Genomic DNA, 26,534 nt, shown 5'->3' on the forward strand with positions numbered 1-26,534 from the left:
AAATAGGGGATGTGGATATAATTGAATGGGATTATACAGCTGTAATAGTTTAAACACGAGTGGTAGGCTACACTTTAGTCCATTGGTATTTATTAGGATCCCCATTAGTCCATGATGGGAATAATGGCTTTAATCAAATTTGGAGCTGCAGTTTTACTCAAATACCATGCCTGGGCTTGTAAAGAGCTGGACTACAATGGATATAAAAAGTTGACATTTTGCTTCTTTTTTTGGCTTTTCTCATGCCCTTCTTCTGGAGTAAACAAAGCTAGAGCAGTCATATGCAAATTCACGTTTATCTCCGACATTAGAGAGGCCGTATTTGTTAAATGTGGTTTTGGAAATAGAGCAATGTTCCTCATTGTTGAGTGTTCTATAGATAAAGAGCTCATTCAGTGAACGAAAATTAGCGTAAATAATACTTGCATCATCTCCATAGATTTATCAGTATTGTTACTTTCAATGATCATCTATTATTATGAATGGCACTCACTATTCAGAATGATAATCCAATAAGATATGTAAATCCTGACCATTTCATAATGTCAGGTCTATTGGGTCTGCTTTTCTCTCTTTACTCCACTACTTTCCATTTGAATCATTCCACTCTTTCACCACAAAGCCTGCTTATAGTAACCGCATTGGCAGTGGATCATGAAATAAATGCCTCTGACATATAGAAACGACTGTATTTTCTTTTTAGAAAAGAGTGAGTGTATCCAGGATTTGCGACAGGAGGTGTTTATGTTGTCAATCAAAGCCAGTACAGTGATTAAGACTCATCTCTGTCTTAATGAATGCAAATTGGCACATCTGCTATGGTGGGCTAACTGTCCAGACTGTTCAATTAGCCTGATTGATCAATTATCTTCCTCCCGGTGCTTCTGCGGAGGACGTGACAGGGAAGAAAATTGTCAGCACAGAAAGATCGACAGGAGGAGAGGGAAAGAAAGCCCTCTGTTCGAAACCCTTCACTCTACCGATCAAAATACGGATGCTTTATTTGATTAGGCAAAAATGATGATGGAATTTCTTTCATTTTATTATAGTGGAGCATTCAATTTAATGATGTAGTCCTCAAATAGACGTTGAATTGTGGAATTGAAAATCATGGAAATGTTCTGAGTACATTTCTGTGTAATGATATTAGATTTAAAAAGAGGAAGAATCAAAAGACTTCTGTCTTGAGCACTTTGCCACTCATAAGAGGTGGACCAGAGATCAGAGGATGGTTATCACCACGTAATAGATGCATTATATTACACATAAGTGGACTTGATAGGTTAATGGATGTCACTTTCAATCAAGATGAAGGGGTCATGATGTGTAATTACTTAAGTGAGTAATGAGTCAAATTTCAGGTCAGGTTGACACCGTGCGACAAAACAATTAGCAATCTCATTTACATGTTTATTGCTGGTGTTTTCTCCAATTCTCAATTGCTTGAGGAACAGCAGGAGGATATTTTGTGTCATATTTAAGTTGCTCAATCTGAGTCTTGGCACATTACCTGATGAATTCCTTTCATTTGGACCAATGAATCATGTTTCTCAGGCAGTGGACACCAGATCTCTTGCAACAACGTGACATGCTGTGTATTTATGCACAACACAACTGCACTTCAGTGACCCACATAATGCAGTAATTATATGATGGAAACCATTGTCCTTTAATTTTAGTGTCTTACTCCAGTTTGAAGTGACCCCACCAAGGCTTCCCACTAGTTCATACTCGTATAAACAACTGTTCCTCAAGTATAGGAATTAATCATCGAAATGATGTGCCTTCTAGTGTGTTATCTTCCTGGAATATTATGAACATAGTCATGTTGGCTTAGTGAGTAAGCAGATTTAATAAACATCATAGCCCAGTGGTGAAGGCTCCCTCTGTGGAGTATCAGACACAGATTCAGGCCTGAGTGCTGTGTATCTCTAATTGTGACATTCCAAGATAATGGGGACAGTCACATGAGGCTCTGGCTGGCACAGAGAGAAGCTTTCACCACTGAATCCTCTCAAACATACCACTCCTCTAGAGGGGCTCTCTGGAACAGATAGAATGTAGTGCATACTATGAAGTCTGCTGTAAACATGCACCTTACAGTATTTGTCTCAGTAAAACAAGAAAACTGTGATAAAATTACAAGCTTCAGTCTCAAATTGAATACTTAGTTTAAATTTCAAAGACATTTTGTGCGAGTTGTGAACAGTCAGCAATCACCATACTGTATGATAATGTGACAAAGTGTTGTATCGTAGGAGAACATGGAGCTGCCGTGTGCTGAGGAGATTCTTCTGCCTTAAAGTTACTGGCATCACACATGGATTATGGCACTTACCTCACGCTCCAGTGATGTTACTGACTCTCCCAATCCTGGATGATTAACCAAGTTTGAAAGATTAATCTAAAAGGGGTCAGGGGCCTAATTTATGTTTGATATGCACAGATGACAACACAAATGAAAATATTACATTTTAATTGGCAAGTGCTTAACTTAGCGACTTGACTTTGGGTTGGCCAGAAGCCAGAATCCCTCTGATCCACTAAAGTCTAGTTTGACATTTGAGATGGCTGAAGGGTACACATGGTTAGCTGCACTGGCTCGCCTGCGTAAGGTCGCTCTGAGGGAGAATCTAAACGCCCACTTCCCCTGATTAAAGCATGTTTTTACTATACTTATTCTTATACCACTAAAAAAAACTATCTTTAACAGAGTAGCCATACAATGTCCACACTATACATCAGGGTTACATACCACTGCCTGCAAAGTGATATAATCTGGCAAGATTTCAAAACCCATTGGGCATTTCAAAACCCATTGGGCAATACTCTCTTCCTCAGTTGAAACATCTATCTAACAAATTCATTTACACAGTCTCAGCAGCCTTTTTATCTTTATAGTGCCATGATTTAATTGTATATTTACCCATAAATTGTACTTTAACATATTTCGGGATTAGTTTGCATCATGGTCTCATTTAATTTTCCCGATCATTGGCACCACTTGGTATTTTCTTCATCTGTTTTCTTCAGCAGTACCTTCTCATTCTTACTGCTATGTCGCTATAGCTCTCTCTGAGCACCCACAATATTAGAAATAGATCAAGCTAAGACTAATGTCAGTTCTATTGACATATAATTATTGAATTAAAGTAGATTTAGGGCATTTATGATTTATGAACTGCTGATCCCAATGTTAATATTCCAGCAGCAAACCAAAGGTGTACCTTTTGGTCTCTCAAGCTTTATTAAAATGACATTCATTTGCTTTTCCCTTCTTTTTCATAACCTATGAAACATCAAATAGTTTCCACCTATGCCTGGTTTGTATGTTTATTCCAATAGAGGTGGTTTGGTTTAGTGGAGTACTATTCATGGTGAGATAGTGTATTGTAACTAATGCTCAGCTGAGTATCTGATAAGGTGTATTGGCACATTATCTTTGAATCCGTCTCTGTATTGATATATTTGTTGCAACCAGATTCTCTATGGAATTGGTCTGTAATGAGTAGGATATGAATAGAAAGGTCCATTTATCCATGCATTCATACTATAAAGACTGAGGCTGTCAGTGTCTGGGAATGTGCTCTGCATTTGTCACTGGAAATGGAACTGCACTGAGTGCAAGGGTCAGTCCTGAACATGTTTGCTTGGGCTTATCTGTAATCATGTAATACAGAAAAAAACATTTGATTTTGTTCTAATGCTCATATTAAAGTCATGGATTTGTTTTGAAAAACAAAGCAAATGGCTAGTTTCCTATTACTGTGCTGTGTGTATCCAGTTCAGTGCAGGTGTTGCTGTGGATTCCAGGAAAGGTCAGTTAAATTAACCTGTACTGTCAGTCAGCACTGTCAAAACAAACACATTATTCTGAGCAGGCCAATGAGGCCATGGATATATCTGTGGGAAAGTGTAGTGATGAGCCACCTAAAAATAATCAAGGAATCACTAATGTATACATTGAAAGCAGAAAAAGAAGTGTTTGTATTTAGTCATTGAGAGCAGGGTCTCATTTCTATGGTGCCCTGGGGACCTACAGGTTACAATTTTTAAAAAACGACCATTTCAACACCATAATAAATGTTTACATTTAATCAAAACAAATACAATTCTCATTTAACAAATTCAACATTAGACTTCTACACTGGCCTCGCAATAATAGCTCTAACCTCGTAGCTGATGATTATGTCGTGAGTGTTACTAGTGGCATATGTCTGTACATTCTGTCAAGTGTATAAAAGACAAGATAAAACACTGATCTACTTTTGTTGATTGTGGTTTTAGGAAATATGCTTGGCACTGCAATTCTCTTCCACCCGAGGCATTTCATCTGCTTCCACATGTGAATAGGGAGGAATACTGATATGTTGAGTCTGATTTCTAGTAACACACACTGTACTTTATTACTACATGATGAAAAAATGTCACACACACACACATACACACATAAAAACAAGTCAAGTTGTTAGTCAGGCTTTGTTGAACAAATGTTTCCGTCATTCTCAGAAGAGAAGCTAAAATCCACTTTTCACATGTTTTGATATTGCTGGATACACTTTTCAGAATTGTCTTTGTAGTTCTAGATGACAGAACGTACCTTTTCCCATGTACTGAGGTGCAGTACGTATTCTGGTTGAAAGCCATAATTTGCCATGCTGAGTGTAGGAGTACTAATGGTATTGTAGCCAGTCTCCTGCTGGGTTTCAAAGTTTATAGGACAAGGACTCCCTTTCCTCTGGGCTTTTCACTAGAAAAAAGGTCACCACTCTCTTTGGAGTTTTTTGCCTTCTATGAAAGCAACACTTGTGATCATTTTTATGCAAGTCTTTCATAGAACATCCTATTTCACACCACATTTATGAAACAAGCTGTGAATGGACTATAATTGTCTCTTTTTCCTCATGTTCACTATGGCTTGGTTGCTGTGGAAACCCATGTTAATGTTTCAGAAAAACAGGACACGGACAGTGAACAAATAAATCTTCCTCAGTTTATCACAACCAGAAGAGTCCCATTAAAGTGTGTGCATGTGTGTTAGCCCTTTGCCCCTGTTCTTCAACAAAGCCCCTGCACTCTTCACTGCGATGGTTGTTACCAGGTTACAGTCAAGAGTTTTTTGTTTTCAAGCTTCATTGACGTCAGAGCTTCTTTTCATCCTTCACTCTCAAGTGTGATATGTATTTTTCATTTCAAAACTAGGTCTTCTTGGAGAGGGTGAAAATAAAAGGAGAGAGAACAACAAAAGACCCCCAGCCATTGCAGTCCCCTGTAAACATTACTCTCCAATGACACTAATGAGCCATGCTCTAATCTCAAGTGCTGGAGCACTGCACTGGCGGCTTTGTACAAAAAACACTAGCACTCATTCAGAAAGGAAACAAGAGAGATGACACGAGTACATGTTTTTTAAACTGAATGACAAATTACACTAGCATTCTGGCTCTTTTTTTTGTGAAATATATATTTCCCTCTGCTGTTCATCTGAGTAGAATTTGTATTATGTTGCTTCTTTCTCATGTACAGTGTCCTTGTGTTAGAAAAAGGCTCCATATGAATGAAATGTATTACTAGTGTTTCAGTGGTTTATGTTCTTAGGTGTGTACAGATGTGGGATATTCCCATTGATGGTTTTTGCTGTTAATTAGTTAACACAAACACTCTTGTTGTCACGCCCTGGCCTTAGTATTCTTTGTTTTCTTAATTATTTTAGTTAGGTCAGGGTGTGACATGGGGAATGTATGTGTTTTTTGTAGTGTCTAGGGTGGTTGTAAGGTTTAGGGGGTTTATTAGAGTAGTTGGGTTTATGTTTAGTATAGAAGTCTAGCTGTGTCTATGGTTGAGTGTAGGTATCTAGGAAAGTCTATGGTTGCCTGAATTGGGTCTCAATTAGAGACAGCTGGTTATTGTTGTCTCTGATTGGGAGCCATATTTAAGGCAACCATAGGCTTTAGCTGTTTGTGGGGAATTGTCTATGTCGAAGTGTTTTGTGTCAGCACTTATGTTTGTATAGCTTCACGGTCGTCTGTTTTGTTGGTTTGTTTTGTTTTTTCCTTCTTGAAATAAAAAGAAGATGTACTTTCCACGCGCTGCGCCTTGGTCCTCTCTCAGTCCCTTTGACGATCGTGACACTTGTGTTAGATTAGAACTGGTTGGTGACAGTGTAGTTCTCTTCTGGTTTCTTGCTGAACCCGGTCTTGAGATGAGAGAGACAGATCCTAACCTGTCCCTAGGTTACCTGTCTCCTGGCAGGGGGACAGACCCTACTGGGCTGGATTACCTGGCTCATCATGGCCTGAGTCTGAGCAGCAGCATGAGTAGCAGCATCCCACACAACCAACACTATACTTAAATACACCAAAATATGACAGGGTTATTATTCTAAACATTCATGTGTGTTTCCCAAATAATGAGCTATCTGGGGCGTTTCTTAACCTATTAGAACCCTTTAACTTTGTGCTACACGCCACAGTGACCTACCCACAACAAAAGCCATCCTCTTGATCTCGTGCTGTCCTATGGTTTGATAACTTGGAAACTATTGATGTGTGTGTTTCTGACCAACTCAGTATTGTTTTAAAAATGCTTTCTCCTCCTCTTAAAAACGTCTGTCCCCACTCTCTGGCATCATTAACTCCACAACTGCTAGTACATTTACAGATGCTAAATGCTCTACTACTGATCATGTTCTTTGTCATCACACTCATGATTTGCCGAACATTTTCAATGACATGTGTCAGGCTGCTTTAGACTCAGTGGCACCAGTTAAAACCAAGAATAAACTGTATGCCAGTCTCACCTTGGTTAAAGTGAATTTAGAAAGCCTTAACGTAAATGGAAGGCCTGCAAACTTCAAGTATTCTATGAGATAATGAAACGTCTCCAACACTCAAATACATGGTTTAATGTTATTCAATAACACCAGGAATGAAGACCTTTACAGTAATATAATTATTTGCTTTCTACAGCATCTCATTGTTCTGGCAAATGTTTTCATATCTCGACTATGAATTACATGTTGCTGACATCATCCCATAAACACTTGAATGATTTCAACATTGCCATGATATATGATTCCTCACTGTTTTACTTGATTCAAATGTCTTAAGTGATGTATTCTTTAGTTTCTAGAGGCATGCCACTGATTAACTGGCACAGGCCTACCATGGCTTATGGTAAAACTCTTTGTAAAAGAAGGCCTAACTTGTAATAAAAAGTAATGCATTACATGTCGCTCAGCAGCAACATGCAACACCATGTTCATTTCATAGCCACTTTATTATGCGTTTATGTTCATGTAGGAAGAGCTACACATGTCAGTCAGAATACATCAGAATACATAAAATAGGTCAGACATGAGCTGCCCTAATTTGGTTTGAACTACACTACATTACCAAAAGTATGTGGACACCTGCTCGTCAAACGTCTCATTCTAAAATCATGGGCATTAATATGGAGTTGTTCCCCACTTTGCTGCTATAACAGCCTACACTCTTTTGGGAAGGCTTTCCACTAGATGTTGGAACGTTGCTGCGGGGACTTGCTTTCATTCAGCCACAAGAGCATTAGTGAGGTCGGGCACTGATGTTGGGCGATTAGACCTGGCTCGCAGTCGGCATTCCAATTCATCCCAAAGGTCTTCGATGGGGTTGAGGTCAGGGCTCTGCAGGTCAGTCAAGTTCTTCCACACCGATCTCGACAAACCATTTCTATATGCACCTTGCTTTGTGCACGGGGGCATTGTCATGTGGAAACAGGAAAAGGCCTTCCCCAAACTGATGCCAAAAACTTGGAAGCACAGAATTGTCTACAATGTCATTGTATGCTGTAGTGTTAAGATTTCCCTTCACTGGAACTAAGGGGCCTAGCCCAAACCATAAAAAACAGCCCCAGACCATTATTCCTCCTCCACCAAACTTTACAGTTGGCACAATGCATTTGGGCAGGTAGCATTCTCCTGGCATCCGCCAAACCCAGATTTGTGCGTCAGACTGCCAGATGGTGAAACGTGATTCATCACTCAAGAGAACGCGTTTCCACTGCTCCAGAGTCCAATGGCGGCGAGCTTTACACCACTCCAACCGATACTTGGCATTGCGCCCGGTGATCTTAGGCCTGTGTGCGGCTGCTAAGCCATGGAAACCCATTTCATGAAGCTTCCAACGAACAGTTCTTCTGCTTATGTTGCTTCCAGAGGCAGTTTGGAACTCAGTAGTGAGTGTTACAACAGACAATTTTTATGGTTTATGGTTCAGCACTCGGTGGTCCCGTTCTGTGAGCTTGTGTGACCTACCACTTCACAGCTGAGCCGTTGTTTCTCCGAATCCACTAATTTGAAGGAGTGTCCACATTATTTTGTATATAAACTCAGCAAAAAAAGAAACGTCCCTTTTTCAGGACCCTGTCTTTCAAAGATAATTCATAAAAAATCTAAATAACTTCAGAGATCTTAAATGTAAAGGGTTTAAACACTGTTTCCCATGCTTGTTCATTGAACCATAAACAATTAATGAACATGCACCTGTGGAACGGTTGTTAAGACACTAACAGCTTACAGACGGTAGGCAATTAAGGTCACAGTTATGAAAACTTAGAGGCCTTTCTACTGACTCTGAAAAACAGGAGAAGAAAGATGCCCAGGATCCCTGCTCATCTGCGTGAACGTGCCTTAGGCATGCTGCAAGGAGACATGAGGACTGCAGATGTGGCCAGGGCAATAAATTGCAATGTCTGTACTGTGAGACGCCTAAGACAGCGCTACAGGGAGACAGGACGGACAGCTGATAGCCCTCGCAATGGCAGACCACGTGTAACAACACTTGTACATCCGAACATCACACCTGCGGGACAGGTACAGGGTGGCAACAACAACTTCCAAAGTTACACCAGGAACGCACAATCCCTCCATCAGTGCTCAGACTGTCCGCAATAGGCTGAGAGAGGATGGACTGAGGGCTTGTAGGCCTGTTGTAAGGCAGGTCCTCACCAGACGTCACCGGCAACAACGCCGCCTATGGGCACAAACCCACCGTCGCTGGACCAGACAGGACTGGAAAAAAGTGCTCTTTTACTGACAAGTCGCAGTTTTGTTTCACCAGGGGTGATGGTCGGATTCGCGTTTATCGTCAAAGGAATGAGCGTTACACCGAGGCCTGTACTCTGGAGCGGGATCGATTTGGAGGTGGAGGGTCCGTCATGGTCTGGCGCAGTGTGTCACAGCATCATCGGACTGAACTTGTTGTCATTGCAGGCAATCTCAATGCTGTGCGTTACAGGGAAGACATCCTCCTCCCTCATGTGGTACCCTTCCTGCAGGCTCATCCTGACATGACCCTCCAGCATGACAATGCCACCAGTCATACTGCTCGTTCTGTGTGTGATTTCCTGCAAGACAGGAATGTCCGTGTTCTGCCATGGCCAGCGAAGAGCCCGGATCTCAATCCCATTGAGCGCGTCTGGGACCTGTTGGATCAGAGGGCTAGGGCCATTCCCCCCAGAAATGTCCGGTAACTTGCAGGTGCCTCGGTGGAAGAGTGGGGTAACATCTCACAGCAAGAACTGGTAAATATGGTGCAGTCCATGAAAAGAAGAGCAACTGCAGTACTTAATGCAGCTGGTGGCCACACCAGATACTGACTGTTACTTTTGATTTTGACCCCCCCCCCCCTTTGTTCAGGGACACGTTATTCAATTTCTGTTAGTCACATGTCTGTGGAACTTGTTCAGTTTATGTCTCAGTTGTTGCATCTTGTTATGTTCATACAAATATTTACACATGTTAAGTTTGCTGAAAATAAACGCAGTTGATAGTGAGAGGACGTTTCTTTTTTGCTGAGTGTATATAGTGTACTTTAATGACAGTCATGCCACCATTGGAGCGCCCTTGCCAAGTTTGTGTTTACTGTCTAATGTATAGCTGACATGAGAGACCACAGTGACCAATATGGACAGAGGAACTATGTTGATGGTTATGCTGAAGGCCAAACCATGAGTCCACCCCCATGTTCTCTACTGACCTTGTGGTCCCTGTAACAGAAATGTGACCCTTATTTCACATAGAACTGCTTCTGTATGTTAGCTCCGTTGGGCAACAATTAGCTTGCCCTCCTCCCCGTCTCACCATGGGCAGTGTGAGACCTCCCTCCTCTACCCAGGGGTGAGGACAAAGCAGAGCACAGCCAGTTGGGAGGAGAAGGAGGGGGGTTAGCTGGCATCATGCCACCCTCCCCTGCCTTGCCTGACTGAGTGAGTGAGGAGGTGGGGGGGAAGGGAGGGAGGGAGGGGTGCTGTGGCTCAGATTGATGAGGCCAGGTCTGTGGTCTGGGTATAGAGTGTTGCAGAACATACTTCCTGCTGGCATATCCTGCCCTCTCCCTCCGCTGTGCGCCCCCAGCCCTCCACGCCCGCCCCAGCCCTCCACACCTGCCCCAGCTCTCTACACCCGCCTTTTTGGAACTCCTAATTGTCCTTATGAATATTTTAAAGGCGAGCAAGTATGGGAGTTGAGGGCGGGGGTTTGGTTTCAAGGGCTCTGACAGCTAATGATCCACTCTGTGGGCGCAGGGAGAGGGAGACAGGGAGAGAGAGAGAGGTTGAGAATTAGAGAGCGGGGGAGGGAGGTGGGAGCGGGGAAAAAGATGTTAAGTGAACTTCTTGTAATAGTTTGTTTTGTGAATGGTTGTTTATACCTTTTTATCTTTAATGTAATTTCTTCTCATCTAAAATATATCCACATGGCGCTCTATAGCTGTCTAGAGCTAGTTGGATGTAATGGAACGTGTTCGTCTCATTTGTTCCCAATCTTTTAAAGATGTAGATAATGATGACATTGAGATGCCTTTATCCTCAATTTGGACTTCAATTCCCAGTTGACTAAATTGTCTGAAAATATCCAAGCCACTGATTGAAAGTGTGTTCTCTTTGACTGTGGCAACTAATATCTTTGCCACGTCCGTTATTCAACAAAGTCTCTGAGCAGCTGCCTGTTTCTCGGAGGGAATGGTATTGCTCTCTGCTGTGCAATTTATTCTTACTCAATAATATAGCGGCTATATTTATCAAAGTGACAATCTAGCCAGTCAACCACAATAATTTTCTGCTATACTGTAAATTGAGCTGACTTGAGACAGAGGCTTTCTCCTTCCTGTCTGTCCTTTAGGGACACGCAGACCACAGCTCAGTCAGGATTACTCTACTTTTATATGTTTGCATGTCTTACTCTGTTTGGTGTATCAGCTCAGAGCTAACCGTGGTCTCACCATTGTCCTGTTTTTGGAGAGGATTGGATCAGACTTTAGGATATATTGTTTTCCAAACAGCTTCAGTCCGGTCATAATAACCTAACAAAACACAGTCTGTCCTGTACAACTGAGAAGGAGCACCTCCTGCTGTATTTCCTGTCAGACAATGGGCTGAAGGAGAGGAAGGACATGCATGGGGTCATATCCTGATATCAGTTAGATCATTGATGATGTGGAATGGTCATGAGATTAAACCAGATATGTCTGGGAATCAAAACCAATTTCCTTATCTAGCCCTCCCTACTCCCATACTCCCAGACCAGTAATATGACCATTACCAGTGTGTAGAGAGGAGAAGCTGTTAGGGCCCTCTGTAATGGCATACAGTACATACAGCCACTAGCTGGAGACTTCACGAGAACAACCAACATACCCTTTTCCCCCTCAAGTGAAATCTACATCACCAAAGGAAAAATGGCAACATACTCACAGTGAAAGACTTGTCTCTTAAGATGTTATATAAAAGCAAAAATATTTGTGAGCAGATAAAAGCCTTGCTATCAGCCGCCTCCCCATGCTGATTTTCAACTGTGTTCACACTCAAAGAGGCCCTTTGATAACCACATTAGATGGAACGGGCCGGACACAATGGTGATGTCATGAGGATTAGCACGCTACCTTGCTTAGTGCGGCAACGGGCACAACAGCGAATTCACAACACTGCAGGGGGAGCAAGGTGGGGACACAGTTGAAATGAGGTGAGGAACACTACAGAAGCAAAAAATAGTTAAAATATACATTATTTATATAGACTATAATCAAATTATAATGTCTCTTAAAGCATTATTTTGGTGTGTGTTCTATATAGCTACCACTGGAAGACACTGACAGTTCAGCCACAACCTGCCTTCTCCCCACATTTGAGAAGTTTGGCTTTTTTAACGACATTTACTGTCTACTTCCAAACTCCCTTTTATTCACATTCAGTACATGAATAAGTGAAATGTAAAAAGCTCTTGACACAAGCGGGGGGCATTGGAGTGTAATGGTGTTCCATCTAAGGCAGACTGTGCAGAAATTGCTTAGGCCCATTTCAGTGAAAGTGCTTCACAAGGAGCAGGTATGGTAGGTGGCTTACGCAACAGCTTTGGCTCCACTTTATCTTTAACTCATTAAATAAAGTTTTCTTAAAAGTTCAATGTAAATGGGGCTATGATATAAACTCTGCGGTTGTGGTTAAATCATCCAATCCCCCCCAAAAAGTTGAGTCTTTTGAGTGTAACAGTCATGTTTATTTTCTGTGACATAAATATAGATCTAAATGGAACACTATATTTGGCTAAGATGGCGTCGACAGCGGGCACCTTGCTTCGTCTCGAGCAAGATGGCGCCGACAGAGAAGGTCGCCTCGCTTCTAGTCCTTTGGAAACTTTGCAGTATTTTGTTTTTTATGTATTATTTCTTACATCATATGTACACCACCGTTCAAAAGTTTGGGGTCACTTAAAAATGTCCTTGTTTTTGAAAGAAAAGCAAAAAAATGTGTCCATTAAAATAACATCAAATTGATCAGAAATCAGTGTAGACATTCTTAATGTTGTAAATTACTATTTTAGCTGGAAACGGCAGATTTTTTATGGAATATCTAAATAGGCGTACAGAGGCCAATTATAAGCAAACATCACTCCTGTGTTCAAATGGCACGTTGTGTTAGCTAATCCAAGTTTATCATTTTAAAAAGGGTAATTGATCATTAGAAAACCTTTTTGCAATTATGTTAGCACAGCTGAAAACTATTGTCCTGATTAAAGAAGCAATACAACTGGCCTTCTTTAGACTAGTTGAGTTTCTGGAGCATCAGCATTTGTGGGTTTGATTACCGGCTCAAAATGACCAGAAACAAATAACTTCCTTCTGAAACTCCTCAGTCTATTCTTGTTCTGAGAAATGAAGGCTATTTCATGAGAGAAATTGCCAAAAAACTGAAGATCTCGTACAACGCTGGGTACTACTCCCTTCACAGAACAGCACAAACTGGCCCTAACCAGAATAGAAAGAGGAGTGGGAGGCCCCAGTGCACAACTGAGCAAGAGGACAAGTACATCAGAGTGTCTAGTTTGAGAAACAGATGCCTCACATGTCCTCCAATGGCAGCCTCATTAAATAGTACCCGCAAAACACCAGTCTCAACGTCAACAGTGAAGAGGCGACTCTGGAATGCTGGCCTTCTAGGCAGAGTTCCTCTGTCCAGTGTCTGTGTTCTTTTGCCCATCTTAATCTTTTATTTTTATTGGCCAGTCTGAGATATGGCTTTTTCTTTGCAACTCTGCCTAGAAGGCCAGCATCCCGGAGTTGCATCTTCACGTAAAACTAGACACTCTAATGTACTTGTCCTCTTGCTCAGGCCTTATACCCTCGACACGGGTATAAGGCCCTCTCCCATCCTCCTTTCGGCAAATCCGACTATGACTCCATCTTGCTTCTCCACGCCTACAAACAAAGACTCAAGAGGGAAGTTCCGGTGGTCAAGGAAGGCAACAATACCTACTCGACACTGATTCTCAACATGGGGGCCCCACAAGGGTGCGTCCTCAGTCCCCTCCTGTATTCCCTGTATACCCGAGACTGCGTGGCCTCATACATTTCAAACTCTACCATCAAGTTTGCTGACGACACGACAGTAGTAGGCCTGATTACCAACAATGACGAGACAGCCTACAGGAAGGAGGAAGGCACTCTGATTGCGTGGTGCTTGGTAAACAACCTATCCCTCAAAATTAGCAAAACAAAGGAGCTGATTGTGGACTTCAGGAGGATCCAGGCTCGACACGTCCCCATCCTCATCAACGGGGACGCCGTGGAGACGGTCAATAACAATTCCCATGCGTACACATCTCAGAGGAGCTGAAATGGTCTAACCACACGGACACCGTGGTGAAGGCACGATAGCGACTCTTCAACCTCAGGATACTGAAGAAATTTGGCCTGTCCTCGAGGGCCTTCACAGTGTTCTACAGGAGCACCAACGAGAGCATACTGTCGGGCTGCATCACAACTCCACCGCCGCGGACAGATGGGCGCTTCAGAGGGTGATACGTGCAGCTGCCCCCGTGCACATTGCAGGACACCTACAGGACACCTACAATACCAGGTGTTGCAGGAAGGCCAAGAAGATCATCCAGGACCCCAGCCACTCAAGCCATGCCCTGTTCTCCCCGCTTCAATCACTCAGGCAGTACAGGAGCATCATGGCAACCCCCCCCCCCCCCCCCCCCCCCCCTACCCACAACAGTCACTTACCTTACCTGACATAGAGATAGAATTGATAGCTCCATTCTAACATAATATGAAAACAATTATTTTCTATATAACGTAGAATTGACACACTGCTTCAATAGCTCATACTCTTGCGTTTGTAAGTTTAATCTAAATGAACAACAGGTGCTCTGGAGGAGATGAGTGATACTGTAGATGTTATCATCAGTGTGGGGTTGGGCATACAGCACTATGAGTGAAGAGACACATTTCAAGGCCTCTCTCACTTTCGGAATATCAGAAAAAAGCCTGTTCTTTTAACATTACACTCACACACTCACTATGATGCCCCGCTGGTTTGACGTCAGACACCCAGATTTTAATATTTGGTGTATAGAGCCAAATTTCTAGCAATCCAGGTCTGGATGGCTGTGAGAGAATATCTGCTGGCCTGGTTCCCACTGCTCTTTATGAGCCTCCATGGCCCTTGTGAACAGATTACACAAGTTCAATCATCACTACTCTCCGTCTGCAGCCCCGTATACAGACAGACTCACCACCCACCCTCCATTATAAATGTTGTTGTTGAAAAGCCCTATAAGTTCTACTGTATTCACACCCCTCCAGCTTTGCTTTCTTAAAGGACTTTTGGTATTTGTTTCATTAGTCCACTATTGATACATATGACCTTTGAAAGTGAATTTCTGAACTATAGAAGGAATAGGAATAGAAAGGAAGAAATGGAATAGAACGAACACAGCTTTAATTTTGAATTCTGTTTACCATAATTCAGCGTTGGTTGGTTTTGTTTTGTTTATCTCACAAGAGTGTTTTTATGTAAACGTTTGTATGTATTACTGAACCAATAGTATAGAGTAAAAACCTTGGGTTGAGTGATGTCTGATGGCCTTCAGGGTTCCATGTGGCCCCTTCTAAGGCCATGTCAGTGTGAGGCTGTGTGTGATTGGCCGGGCCGGGGAGCCAGGGCCTGACAGGTGTTTGGGAGAGAGACACCTGTTTGGCCATGTGCTGATTTAGTGATCCATTTACTGGGAGCTGCGGGCAGCGTCTGTGGGACACCAGAAACATGCCAAGTCATTTAAGGAGGAATTACTGCCGTGCTGTCCCAGACCTTCACTCCTTAACGTGCTCAGCTAGGAGTACCTCGGAGAGGAAATCTGTCACTCTTCACTCTTTCTTAGGCATGAATACATTATATGTTGTCATAATGTTTAATTTCAATTCATCTTAGATCACAGAGATCAATATTAACTTATGAAATCAATTACCTAGATATGAGCACTTGCTGTTGGGCTTTGTGTTGTTTAGTCTCAGTGCAATATGTTCCATGGTTTGTTCTGTATGCTGAGTGTCCCTGGCACTGGATGTTTCCACTCTGGCCCCTCCCTGAGTGGCTAGCAGGGCACGGGGCCAGGGGCAGAGGGTGCGGCTGGATGGAAGTGCTGCCTGCGGATCTGCCCATCTCACATAGCCATGGCCGGCCAGCCCAACCCAGCTATTCCCATAATGAGCAGGTTTGGACTTTAATTTGCAGGTCCTGATCAGATCTGTGGCAGTCTGGCGGAGAAAGTGCATAGTTTCCCTGGTAAACATAGCCTTAACAGGAGCCTAACTGAAGAGCAGCCTCAGTAAACAGGAAATGAACCAGGAAGGCGTTTTCTTCGAATGAGAAGAATGCCCCGGCTCTGTAACACACCAAACACTAGTGGATCTAAATGCACATTTACACATGTTGTGTATCATTCATCTCTCTCTCCCCAGTAACATTATCAGACAGATATAACTGATATGATTTAGGTGCTTTTCAGAGTTCCCCTGCTTCAGATTTTAGCTCATACACTGTTTCATCAAGTGTTTAAGCTAGAGTAGAGTGTATAGTTTGTATTTGTATTATTAAGGCAGCAGCTACTCTTACTGGGGTACAAACACATTAAGGCACTTACATCAGACATAGAACAAAAGGTAAAACAGTACATCATATAACATTATTTCACCACTACATATCTACAATACAAAATGTATAGTACCACCATACAACAATATTACGTGTGTGCTAGTGTGTGTGCTTATGCGTGTGTCTATACCTGTGTGTGTGCCTCTTCACAGTCCCTGCTGTTCCATAAGGTGTATTTTAATATTTTTATTCTTCTGATTCTACTGCTTGCATCATTTACCTGATGTGGAATAGAGTTCCATGTAGCCATGGCTCTATGTAGCAGTGTGCACCCCCCATAGTCTGTTCTGGAGTTGGGGATTGTGAAGAGACCTCTGGTGGCATGTCTTGTGGGGTATGCATGGCTGTGTGCAAGTAGTTTAAACAGACAGCTCGGTGCATTCAGCTTGTCAACACTTCTTACAAAAACAAGTCAATCTCTCCTCCACTTTGGGCCATGAGAGATTGACATGCATATTATTAATGTTAGCTCTCCATGTACATTTAAGGGCCAGCCGTGCTGCCCTGTTCTGAGCACGACTGAACAGTGAACGACTGAACAGTGGTCCAGGTGGGACAAAACTAAGGCATTTGTTGATAGTGTTAAGAAGGCAGAGCAGCGCTTTATTGTGGACAGACTTCTCCCCATCTTAGCTACTGTTGTATGTTTTGACCATGACAGTTTACAATCCAGGGTTACTCCAAGCAGTTTAGTCACCTCAACTTGCTCAATTTCCACAGTATTCATTACAAGATTTAGTTGAGGTTTAGGGTTTAGTGAATGGTTTGTCCCAAATACAATGCTTTTAGTTTTTTTTTAATATTTAGGTCTAACTTATTGTTTGCCACCCAGTCTGAAACTAACTGCAGCTCTTTGTTAAGTGTTGCAGTCATTTTAATTCGCTGTAGTAGCTGACGTGTATAGTGTTGTGTCATCCGCATACATACAGTAGATACACTGGCTTTACTCAAAAAAAATTAAAAGTAAGGGGCCTAGACAGCTGCCCTGGGGATTTCCTGATTCTACCTGGATTATGTTGGAGAGGCTTCCATTAAAGAACACCCTTTGTGTTATGTTAGACAGGTAACTCTTTATCCACAATATAGCAGGGGGTGTAAAGCCATAACACATACGTTTTTCCAGCAGCAGACTATGATCAATAATGTCAAAAGCCTCACTGAAAAGCCTCACTGAAGTCAACAAAACAGCCCCCACAATCTTTTGATCACCATTTTGTGTAAGTGATTTGTGAGTCATTTGTGTAAGTGATGTGCTTGTTGAATGTCCTTTCCTATAAGTGCGCTGAAAGTCTGTTGTCAATTTGTTTACTGTAAAATAGCATTGTATCTGGTCAAACACAATTTTATCCAAAAGTTTACTAAGGGTTGGTAACAGGCTGATTGGTCGGCTATTCGAGCCAGTAAAGGGGGGTTTACTATTCTTGGGTAGCGGAATTACTTTTGCTTGTCTCTAGGACTGAGGGCACACACTTTCTATTAGGCTTAGATTGAAGATATGGCAAATAGGAGTGGCAATATCGTCTGCTATTATCCTCAGTAATTTTCCATCCAAGTTGTCAGACCCTGGTGGCTTGTCATTGTTGATAGACAACAATTATTTTCACCTCTTCCACACTCACTTTATGGAATTCAAATTTACAATGCTTGTCTTTCATAATTTGGTCAGTTATACTTTCATGTGAAGTGTCAGTGTTTGTTGATGGCATGTCATGCCTAAGTTTGCTAATCTTGAAAATGAAAAAATCATGAATTTCTTACGGCTGAAATCCCGTTAACGGGATCGATATGACAACAGCCAGTGAAAGTGCAGGGCGCCAATCTCATAATTAAAATTCCTCAAACATACAAGTATTATACACCATTTTAAAGATAAACTTGTTGTTAATCCCACCACAGTGTCCGATTTCAAAAAGGCTTTACGACGAAAGCATACCATGCGATTATGTTAGGTCAGCACCTAGTCACAGAAAAACACAGCCATTTTTCCAGCCAAAGAGAGGAGTCACAAAAAGCAGAAATAGAGAGAAAATGTATCACTAACCTTTGATGATCTTCATCAGATGACACTCATAGGACTTCATGTTACACAATACATGTATGTTTTGTTCGATAAAGTTCATATTTATATCCAAAAATCTCAGTTTACATTGGCGTGTTATGTTCAGTAATGTTTTGCTTCCAAAACATCCAGTGATTTTGCAGAGCGCCACATCAATTTACAGACATACTCATAATAAACATTGATAAAAGATACAAGTGTTATGCATGGAATTATAGATAAACTTCTCCTTAATGCAACCGCTGTGTCAGATTTCAAAAAAGCTTTACGGAAAAAGCACACCATGCAATAATCTACAGCGCTCAGTACAGCGCTCAGTACAGCGCTCAGAGACCAAAACAAGCCATACCCGCCATGTTGTGGAGTCAACAGAAGTCAGAAATAGCATTATAAATATTCACTTACCTTTGATGATCTTCATCAGAATGCACTCCCAGGAATCCCAGTTCCACAATAAATGTTTGTTTTGTTCGATAAAGTCCATCATTTATGTCCAAATACCTCCTTTTTGTTCATGCGTTTAGTTCACAAATCCAAATTCACGAGGCGCAGGCCAGACGAAAAGTCAAAGTTCCATTACAGTTCGTAGAAACATGTCAAACGATGTATAGAATCAATCTTTAGGATGTTTTTATCATGAATCTTCAATAATATTCCAATCGGACTATTCCTTTGTCTTTAGAAATGAAAAAGAACGCAGCTACCTCTCATGGGCGCGCACCTAACTGAGCTCTTGGCCTTCTGCCAGACCCCTTAGTCAAACAGCTTATTCTCTCCCCCTTCACAGTAGAAACCTGAAACAAGGTTCTAAAGACGGTTGACATCTAGTGGACGCCGTAGGAAGTGCAATATGACCCCATAGACACTGTATATTGGATAGGCAAAGACTTGAAAACCTACAAACCTCAGATTTCCCACTTCCTGGTTGGATTTCTTCTCAGGTTTTGCCTGCCATATATGTTCTGTTATACTCACAGACATCATTCAAACAGTTTTAGAAACTTGAGAGTGTTTTCTATCCAAATATACTAATACTATGCATATCTTAGCTTCTAGGCCTGAGTAGCAGGCAGTTTACTCTGGGCACCTTATTCATCCATGCTACTCAATACTGCCCCCAGCCATAAGAAGTTAAAGTAGTTGGCAATATCAGTGTTTTATTTTATTTATGAGCCATCTGATTCAATGAATGATGGAGCTGAGTTTGCCATTTTCCCCAAAATGTCATTGAAGGTGTTCCAAAGCTCGCTGTTGATATCACGTACATTATCAAGCTTTTCACGCATATTATTCAGATACTGATTGTTAACACTTGGTGGTCTATAGCAGGTTCCCACAAGGCTTTAGGTGAGGCAGATGAACCTTTAGCCATATTACTTCAACAGTATTTAACATGAGATCCTCTCTAAGCTTTACAGTAATGTGGTTCTGAATATAGACCCGCATCATGTTATAACCATGTATTGCTACCACTGTATCATCAAAGGTATTATATAAGTGAGTTTCAGATATAGTCTGAATATGAATGTCATCTCTTACTAGCAAGTTATTGATTTCATGAACCTTGTTTCTTAGCCTACATATTTTAATATGGGCTATTTTTAGCAATTTTATGGGATGCTTAATTGTTTTTATTGCTTTACTGGGAAGCTTATCAGATGTAGACATGCTTATGTTATTTATGTTTGATCAGGGTGAGCTTCACACAGTGGACTTCCTACTAGGGCACACCACCTCAGTGCTAACAGTATAACTCTGGTTCATAGGCACATGATTACTGCATACAATAGCTGTAGTTTGATTCAGTACTGGTACATTTGTAAAAGTTAGAGTAAACTGTGCCTTGGTAGACACGTACATTGTATAGTAGGAAATCATTGAAAACCAGTAAAGTTTCATATTTCAATCCTAGGAAATCCGACAGTAATGTGTCATACAGAGCTTGTCAGCATGCTGGGATCTGGGTCCTTCCACCAAATCGGCGCCTTTTAAGAAGTGTAACTTGGTCATAAAAAACTTTAGATTTCACAAAATGTTAACATTCTGTCATAAATAGCACATGTTCAACTTCATAGAAAAAACATGTTTTCCCATCTCAAATTACCATAGTAAGTGTCTATTAAGTGCCAAATAAAGTAACAGGGTTGACCATATTAGGGTTGAAGATTTCATCTTAAATGCCTTTATTCATATCAAAAATCACATTTATTGAATTCATCATGTGGTTTATATTAAAGGGCACTTAATTTAATATAACAGGCTTTAAAAATGCAATATTCAATATTGGTGCACAATACTTAAAATATAAAAGTGTTCTCAAAAGGCACTATTTTCGTGGAACGACCCAGTTACTGTAAGCAGGGCTGGGTAAGACATGTTGTTAGATAGAGATCAGCTCAAACACCACTGTACTGTCAGAGAGCTGTCAACAGATGCCAGCTGCTGCTGCAACGCCCATGAACACCCACACACACACCAGCGTTACCTCCTGCACCTCTAGGATAATGGAGATGGAGGCAGAGACGAAGGGCTCATTAGTGCCTTTGAGTCCTACTCCTCTCCCTCACACGGTGACCCCTCCATCCAGAGGAGTCAGTGACTGCTGTAGACATCCGGCTCAGAGGCAGCCCAGAGACAGGGTAGGTCACCGCTCTGGGCCTGCACCAGCCTGATAGGGGAACCTGAACAGCACATATATAAATCAAACTTGATGTTCTCTGACTGGCTTGATATCACATGCTGTCACGTGCTGTCATGGGTTCTCGTTACCACCATCATTCACAGTTTTAACAAAGCAGAGAGAACCGCTCCTTTGATAGAAAATTATAACAAGCACAACACAGTTTTCACTCTTTTTATTTAGTTAATTTGATAGTGTGCAGTCCTGTTAAGAGGTAAATTAAAGCTCATTGGATGTCTATATCACACCATACTGTGTGCTCTTTACTCTTACAATAATCACTCCATTTCATGCTCTAATAAGCGTATTTGACCACATACAGTATAGTAATCCATTTTATTTCCTACATTACTTAACATTGATAAAATCCCATGAGTGGCAGCCATGCTGAATTAAAGTCTGCAATGTTTTAAACTGCTGCTCTGTGGGATCCTCTTATACCGGGGTGTCTTCCAGCCGGGTGGCTTATGATAACTGAAAGATAATGAAATATGCATTGAAACACACACATGCAGCAAGAGAGGGGGAAGATAGAGAGAGAAGGGGGGTTGGGTAGAGGTTGAGAGGCGTAAGAGAGAGAGTGCAGGGAGAGGAGTGCAGAGAAATATTTAGTTTATTCTGTGATGGTCTCTAAAGGATGAAAGGATAAGGTTTGACATTTCAATTTGCCTATCATTGTTAACCATTGCATAGGAAGACAGTATTCATCCCGTTCCCTGCTCATACCAGCACACTGGCAAGCCCAAAAATAACAAATGAATTCAAATATGTTTGGATTATTTATAAATGTACATGTGAAGCCAGGTGTATTATAATTGATGTATTACAAGTCATTTAATATCTGTCATATGTATTCAATTAATTAGTGTCTTGACTTGAATGATGCCTTTTATTTATGTTAGTATTTTTGATCATGTTTTGTTATGGGAACAGGTTTGTAGAGGTGTATTATAATCTACCTAGACAGAGAGTCATGTGGTAGTAGACTGAGTATCCTGCAGTATATATTGTATGTGTGAATTGTGCAATTTTATTTCAGAAATTAAGAAACAAAGGCCATAATGACCTGTGTGCCAGTCCTGATCCAGATGACTGTTTTGGGCACAGCCCCCTCATGGACGACCGTTTCGGCAAACTAAGCGAAGAGAGTGATTTAATGTACAAGCGCTGTGGTGTAAGTACTTTTTTCCCTCTCCTGCCATTTTGTGTTGATTCCTGTTTTTATGTTGATGTTCACTACAGGCGCTAAACAAGAAAGAACACAGAGGCTGTGATAGCCCGGACCCTGACGCCTCATATGTCCTCACCCCTCACACAGAAGAAAAGTATAAAAAAATTAATGAGGAGTTTGATAATATGATGAGAAATCATAAAATCGTAAGTAAATGCAATGATTTTGCTGCTTGGCTTTGTGGCACAAAGGATTTTGACCATCTTTTGGTTTTACTTTTTCTTCTTTTTTTAATTATCCCCCCTGCAACCTCTGTCAACTACTATAAGCAAACATGGACTATTCAAGCATAACCTTTTTTCTGTTCATTGGAAGTGTATTTGTTTATTTTGTTGATTTGTTCTGCAACTTATATTTTGGCACACCCTGATAAGATCACATTGTTATGACAGGTTGAACCTTTTTAAAGCTCTATTAGGAAGATCATATTGAAAACTATAAGAAAAGGAAAGTGCATTTTTGTTATTGTGGAGAAGCTTCTTTATTATAAAAGACACATTTCCCCCTGAAAAAAAAGGGCAAGATTCCTCCACTGGCTTAAATATTGACTGGTTCTGTAGCTTTGGTGATTTATGTGTTTTTTCCCAAAACCCAATTTTCACCCCCAAGCAGATCGAGAAATTGAATCTCTTTCAGTGCCTGGATCATTTGGCGAGGGGGAGGATAATTTTTTATTCGTTTTTTTTATCTTCCCCCCCCTTTGCTCATTGTATGATCTCTCCTGGTTTCTCATCTTGGTGGGTCCTCCATTCACGTGGGCAATTCAATAAGTATTCGCCAAATCACAACATCAGTGGACTATCACTGTTTATTTTCCACTCTTTCATCAAGCTACTATCAGACTGGAGGTTACCAAAGTACCCTGGAATTACACAGAGCTTTACCTTAAGACAATAGTGATCTTATTGCGGGTGGCAATCATAGAATCCTGCATAAAGTATAGTGCTTCAACTGTTGTTTTCTCTCTAATTCTGACATGGAGAGCACCATTGTTTGCAATTAACACACTAATAATATCACTAACTGACTGCCTCACTGGACTATGCTGTGAATGGAGTGGTCTCACTGTCACCAGTTACTCTCACAAACTATTTGGATTGTCAGCACTGCACTGCACTGACATGCAGTTTTGATCCAAAATGCAAGTCGGAAGTTTACATACAACTTAGCCAAATACATTTAAACTCAGTTTTTCACAATTCCTGACATGTAATCCTCGTAAAAATTATCTGTTTTAGGTCAGTTAGGATCACCACTTTATTTTAAGAATGTGAAATGTCAGAATAATAGTAGAGAGAATGATTTATTTCAGCTTTTATTTATTTCATCACATTCCCAGTGGGTCAGAAGTTTACATACACTTAATTAGTATTTGGTAGCATTACCTTTAAATTGTTTAACTTGAGTCAAACGTTTCGGGTAGCCTTCCACAAGCTTCCCACAATAAGTTGGGTGAATTCCTCCTGACAGAGCTGGTGTAACTGAGTCAGGTTTGATTACATTGTGTATCCTTGCTCGCATACACTTTTTCAGTTCTGCCCATAACTTTTCTATAGGATTGAGGTCAGGGCTTTGTGATGGCCACTCCAATACCTTGACTTTGTTGTCCTTAAGCCATTTTACCACAACTTTGGAAGTATGCTTGGAGTCATTCTCCATTTGGAAGACTCATTTGCGACCAAGCTTTAACTTCCTGACTGATGCTTTGAGATGTTTCTTCAATAGCTCCACATCATTTTTCTTCCTCATGATGCCATCTATTTTGTGAAGTCCACCAGTCCCTCCTGCAGCAAAGCACCCCCACAACATGATGCTGCCATCCCCGTGCTTCACGCTTGGGATAGTGTTCTTCGGCTTGCAAGCATCCCCCTATTTTCTCCAAACATAACAATGGTCTTTATGGCCATTATGGCCATTTTTGTTTCATCAGACCAGAGGAAATTTCTCGAAAAAGTATGATCTTTGTGCCCATGTGCAGTTGCAAACCGGTCTGGCTTTTTTTATGGCGGTTTTGGAGCAGTGGCTTCTTCCTTGCTGAGCGGCCTTTCAGGTTATGTCGATATAGGATTAGTTTTACTGTGGATATAGATACTTTTGTACCTGTTTCCTCCAGCATCTTCACAAGGTCCTTTGCTGTTGTTCTGTGATTGATTTGCACTTTTCGCACCAAAGTACGCTCATCTCTAGGAGACAGAATGCTTCTCCTTCCTGAGCGGTATGATGGCTGCGTGGTCCCATGGTGTTTATACTTGCGTACTATTGCTTGTACAGATGAACGTGGTACCGTCAGGCGTTTGGAAATTGCTCCCAAGGATGAACCAGACTTGTGAAGGTCAACAATTTTTTGGCTGATTTCTTTTGATTTTCCCATGATGTCAAGCAATGAGGCACTGAGTTTGAAGGTAGGCCTTGAAATAAATCCACAGATACACCTCCAATTGACTCAAATTATGTCAATTAGCCTATCAGAAGCTTCTAAAGCCATTTCTGGAATTTTCCAAGCTGTTTAAAGGCACAGTCAACTTAGTGTATGTAAACTTCTGACCCACTGGAATTGTGATACGGTGAATTATAAGTTAAATAATCTGTCTGTAAACAATTGTTGGAAAAATGACTTGTGTCATGCACAAAGTAGACGTCCTAACCGACTTGTGAAAACTATATCCGGAGTGGTTGAAAAACGAGTTTTAATGACTCCAACCTAAGTGTATGTAAACTTCCGACTTCAACTGTATATTTTGGGAAATAACACAATTAGACTACCTGGAATAAAATAAGAAACGTTGATGATCTGCAGTGCTGACTATTACAATGCAAGTCTGAACACCTGGTACAAGACACTTGCTATTGTGCATGTTTTGATCTGTAATGTTTTTTAAATAGCAAAATTATTGTTTTGTGCATTTACAGAAATATAGTTGTCATCTGTACATTTTATACATTAGTATTTATAAATTATACAGGCATCCAATCAACCTAGATTTGGAACATTGCCATTAGTTAATATGACTGCTCTGTTAACCATACCAATGTGATTGATGTGGCACCATCACAGATGTCATCTCTGCCGTCTCCTTCCCCGTGTGACCCTCAGCCCAGCGCCAGGTCTTTGATTCTCTTCATGTCTCTGTGTTTCCCTCCTGTAGCCCACAGCGCTGCCCCAGCAGAACTTCCCCATGCATGTGGCAGTGCCAGTCTCCAACCAGAATACTATGTCCTACAACCCAGGAGGATCCATGAGCAGCCAGGCCCTGGCTCAGGCCGCAGCCTCTCTGAGTGACAGCGGGATGCTCTCCCCCCCTCAGGCCTCCTTACACAGGAGCGGGGGTCAGCAGAGGCCCCCCACTCAAGGCAATGCGGGTCAGTACCACTACACCTCACTGTTGTTTTCACTACACCTGACAATAGTACGTACATGGTAGTAACTATGTATGTACTTCTCCTATGAACTAGTGATGCACGACATACGCCTAGTTTCCTGAAAGTCACATATGAACACATTTATTTTAGGTTATATAAAGAACAGCTATGCATGATTTAATGAAAAGCAGCAAACAGACACAACATTGTTTCACATTTTTTAATAAACAGAAACAGGCAATAGGCTATACAGCTGGCTTCACAGTTTCCCCACCAAATAGGCCTACAAGGAAACTCGACATATATCGATGATGTTGAGTATGCGAGGTGGTCTGTGGGCTACTTATTACCTTCCACAAAAGGTTTTGCTTGACAAAAAGATGAGTAAGAATTCTACATTCCATGTATTCTGGAGCATGAGTCCAGCTTCTTTGGAAGGATTGAGTGCTGTATCCAGGCTGATCCCTGGCTCCCAGCTGAAGGATGCAGATGGTTAATCATATAATTTCATGCATCTTATTAGCTGGCATGCTGGGAAGGACAGACCTGGCGTGGGCCCCAGCCCAGCCGGAAAAGTATGTCCTCAGGAGGTACTGATTAGTTCACTGTTGCTCTGCCCGACAGGCCCTCAACTCAACCGGCTGCATACATTTTCCTACGACATGGTCAAAGGCCTCTCTTGTCAGTTTCAGTTGGTCATTCCATGCTTCTTGGCACACTTCATTGCATGCGAG

At 41.5% G+C, this 26,534-nt stretch overlaps 1 protein-coding gene across 2 annotated transcripts in view; it reads left to right on the plus strand.

Annotated features, from left to right (window-relative positions):
• LOC120053929 (myocyte-specific enhancer factor 2A-like) overlaps nucleotides 1-26,534 on the plus strand; it is a 126,414-nt gene that overhangs the window by 73,744 nt on the left and 26,136 nt on the right. The window contains exons 5-6 of one of the 2 annotated variants that reach the window (XM_039001244.1): nucleotides 22,249-22,383; nucleotides 25,587-25,800. In XM_039001244.1, coding sequence (XP_038857172.1) covers nucleotides 22,249-22,383; nucleotides 25,587-25,800 — 349 coding nt within the window. Of the gene's footprint in view, nucleotides 1-22,248; nucleotides 22,384-22,451; nucleotides 22,587-25,586; nucleotides 25,801-26,534 lie in introns of both variants that reach the window. The other variant, XM_039001243.1, reaches the window with a different exon arrangement.

The sequence above is a fragment of the Salvelinus namaycush genome, chromosome 9 (genome assembly GCF_016432855.1).
Source record: "Salvelinus namaycush isolate Seneca chromosome 9, SaNama_1.0, whole genome shotgun sequence".
NCBI classification, from domain to species: Eukaryota; Metazoa; Chordata; class Actinopteri; order Salmoniformes; family Salmonidae; genus Salvelinus; species Salvelinus namaycush.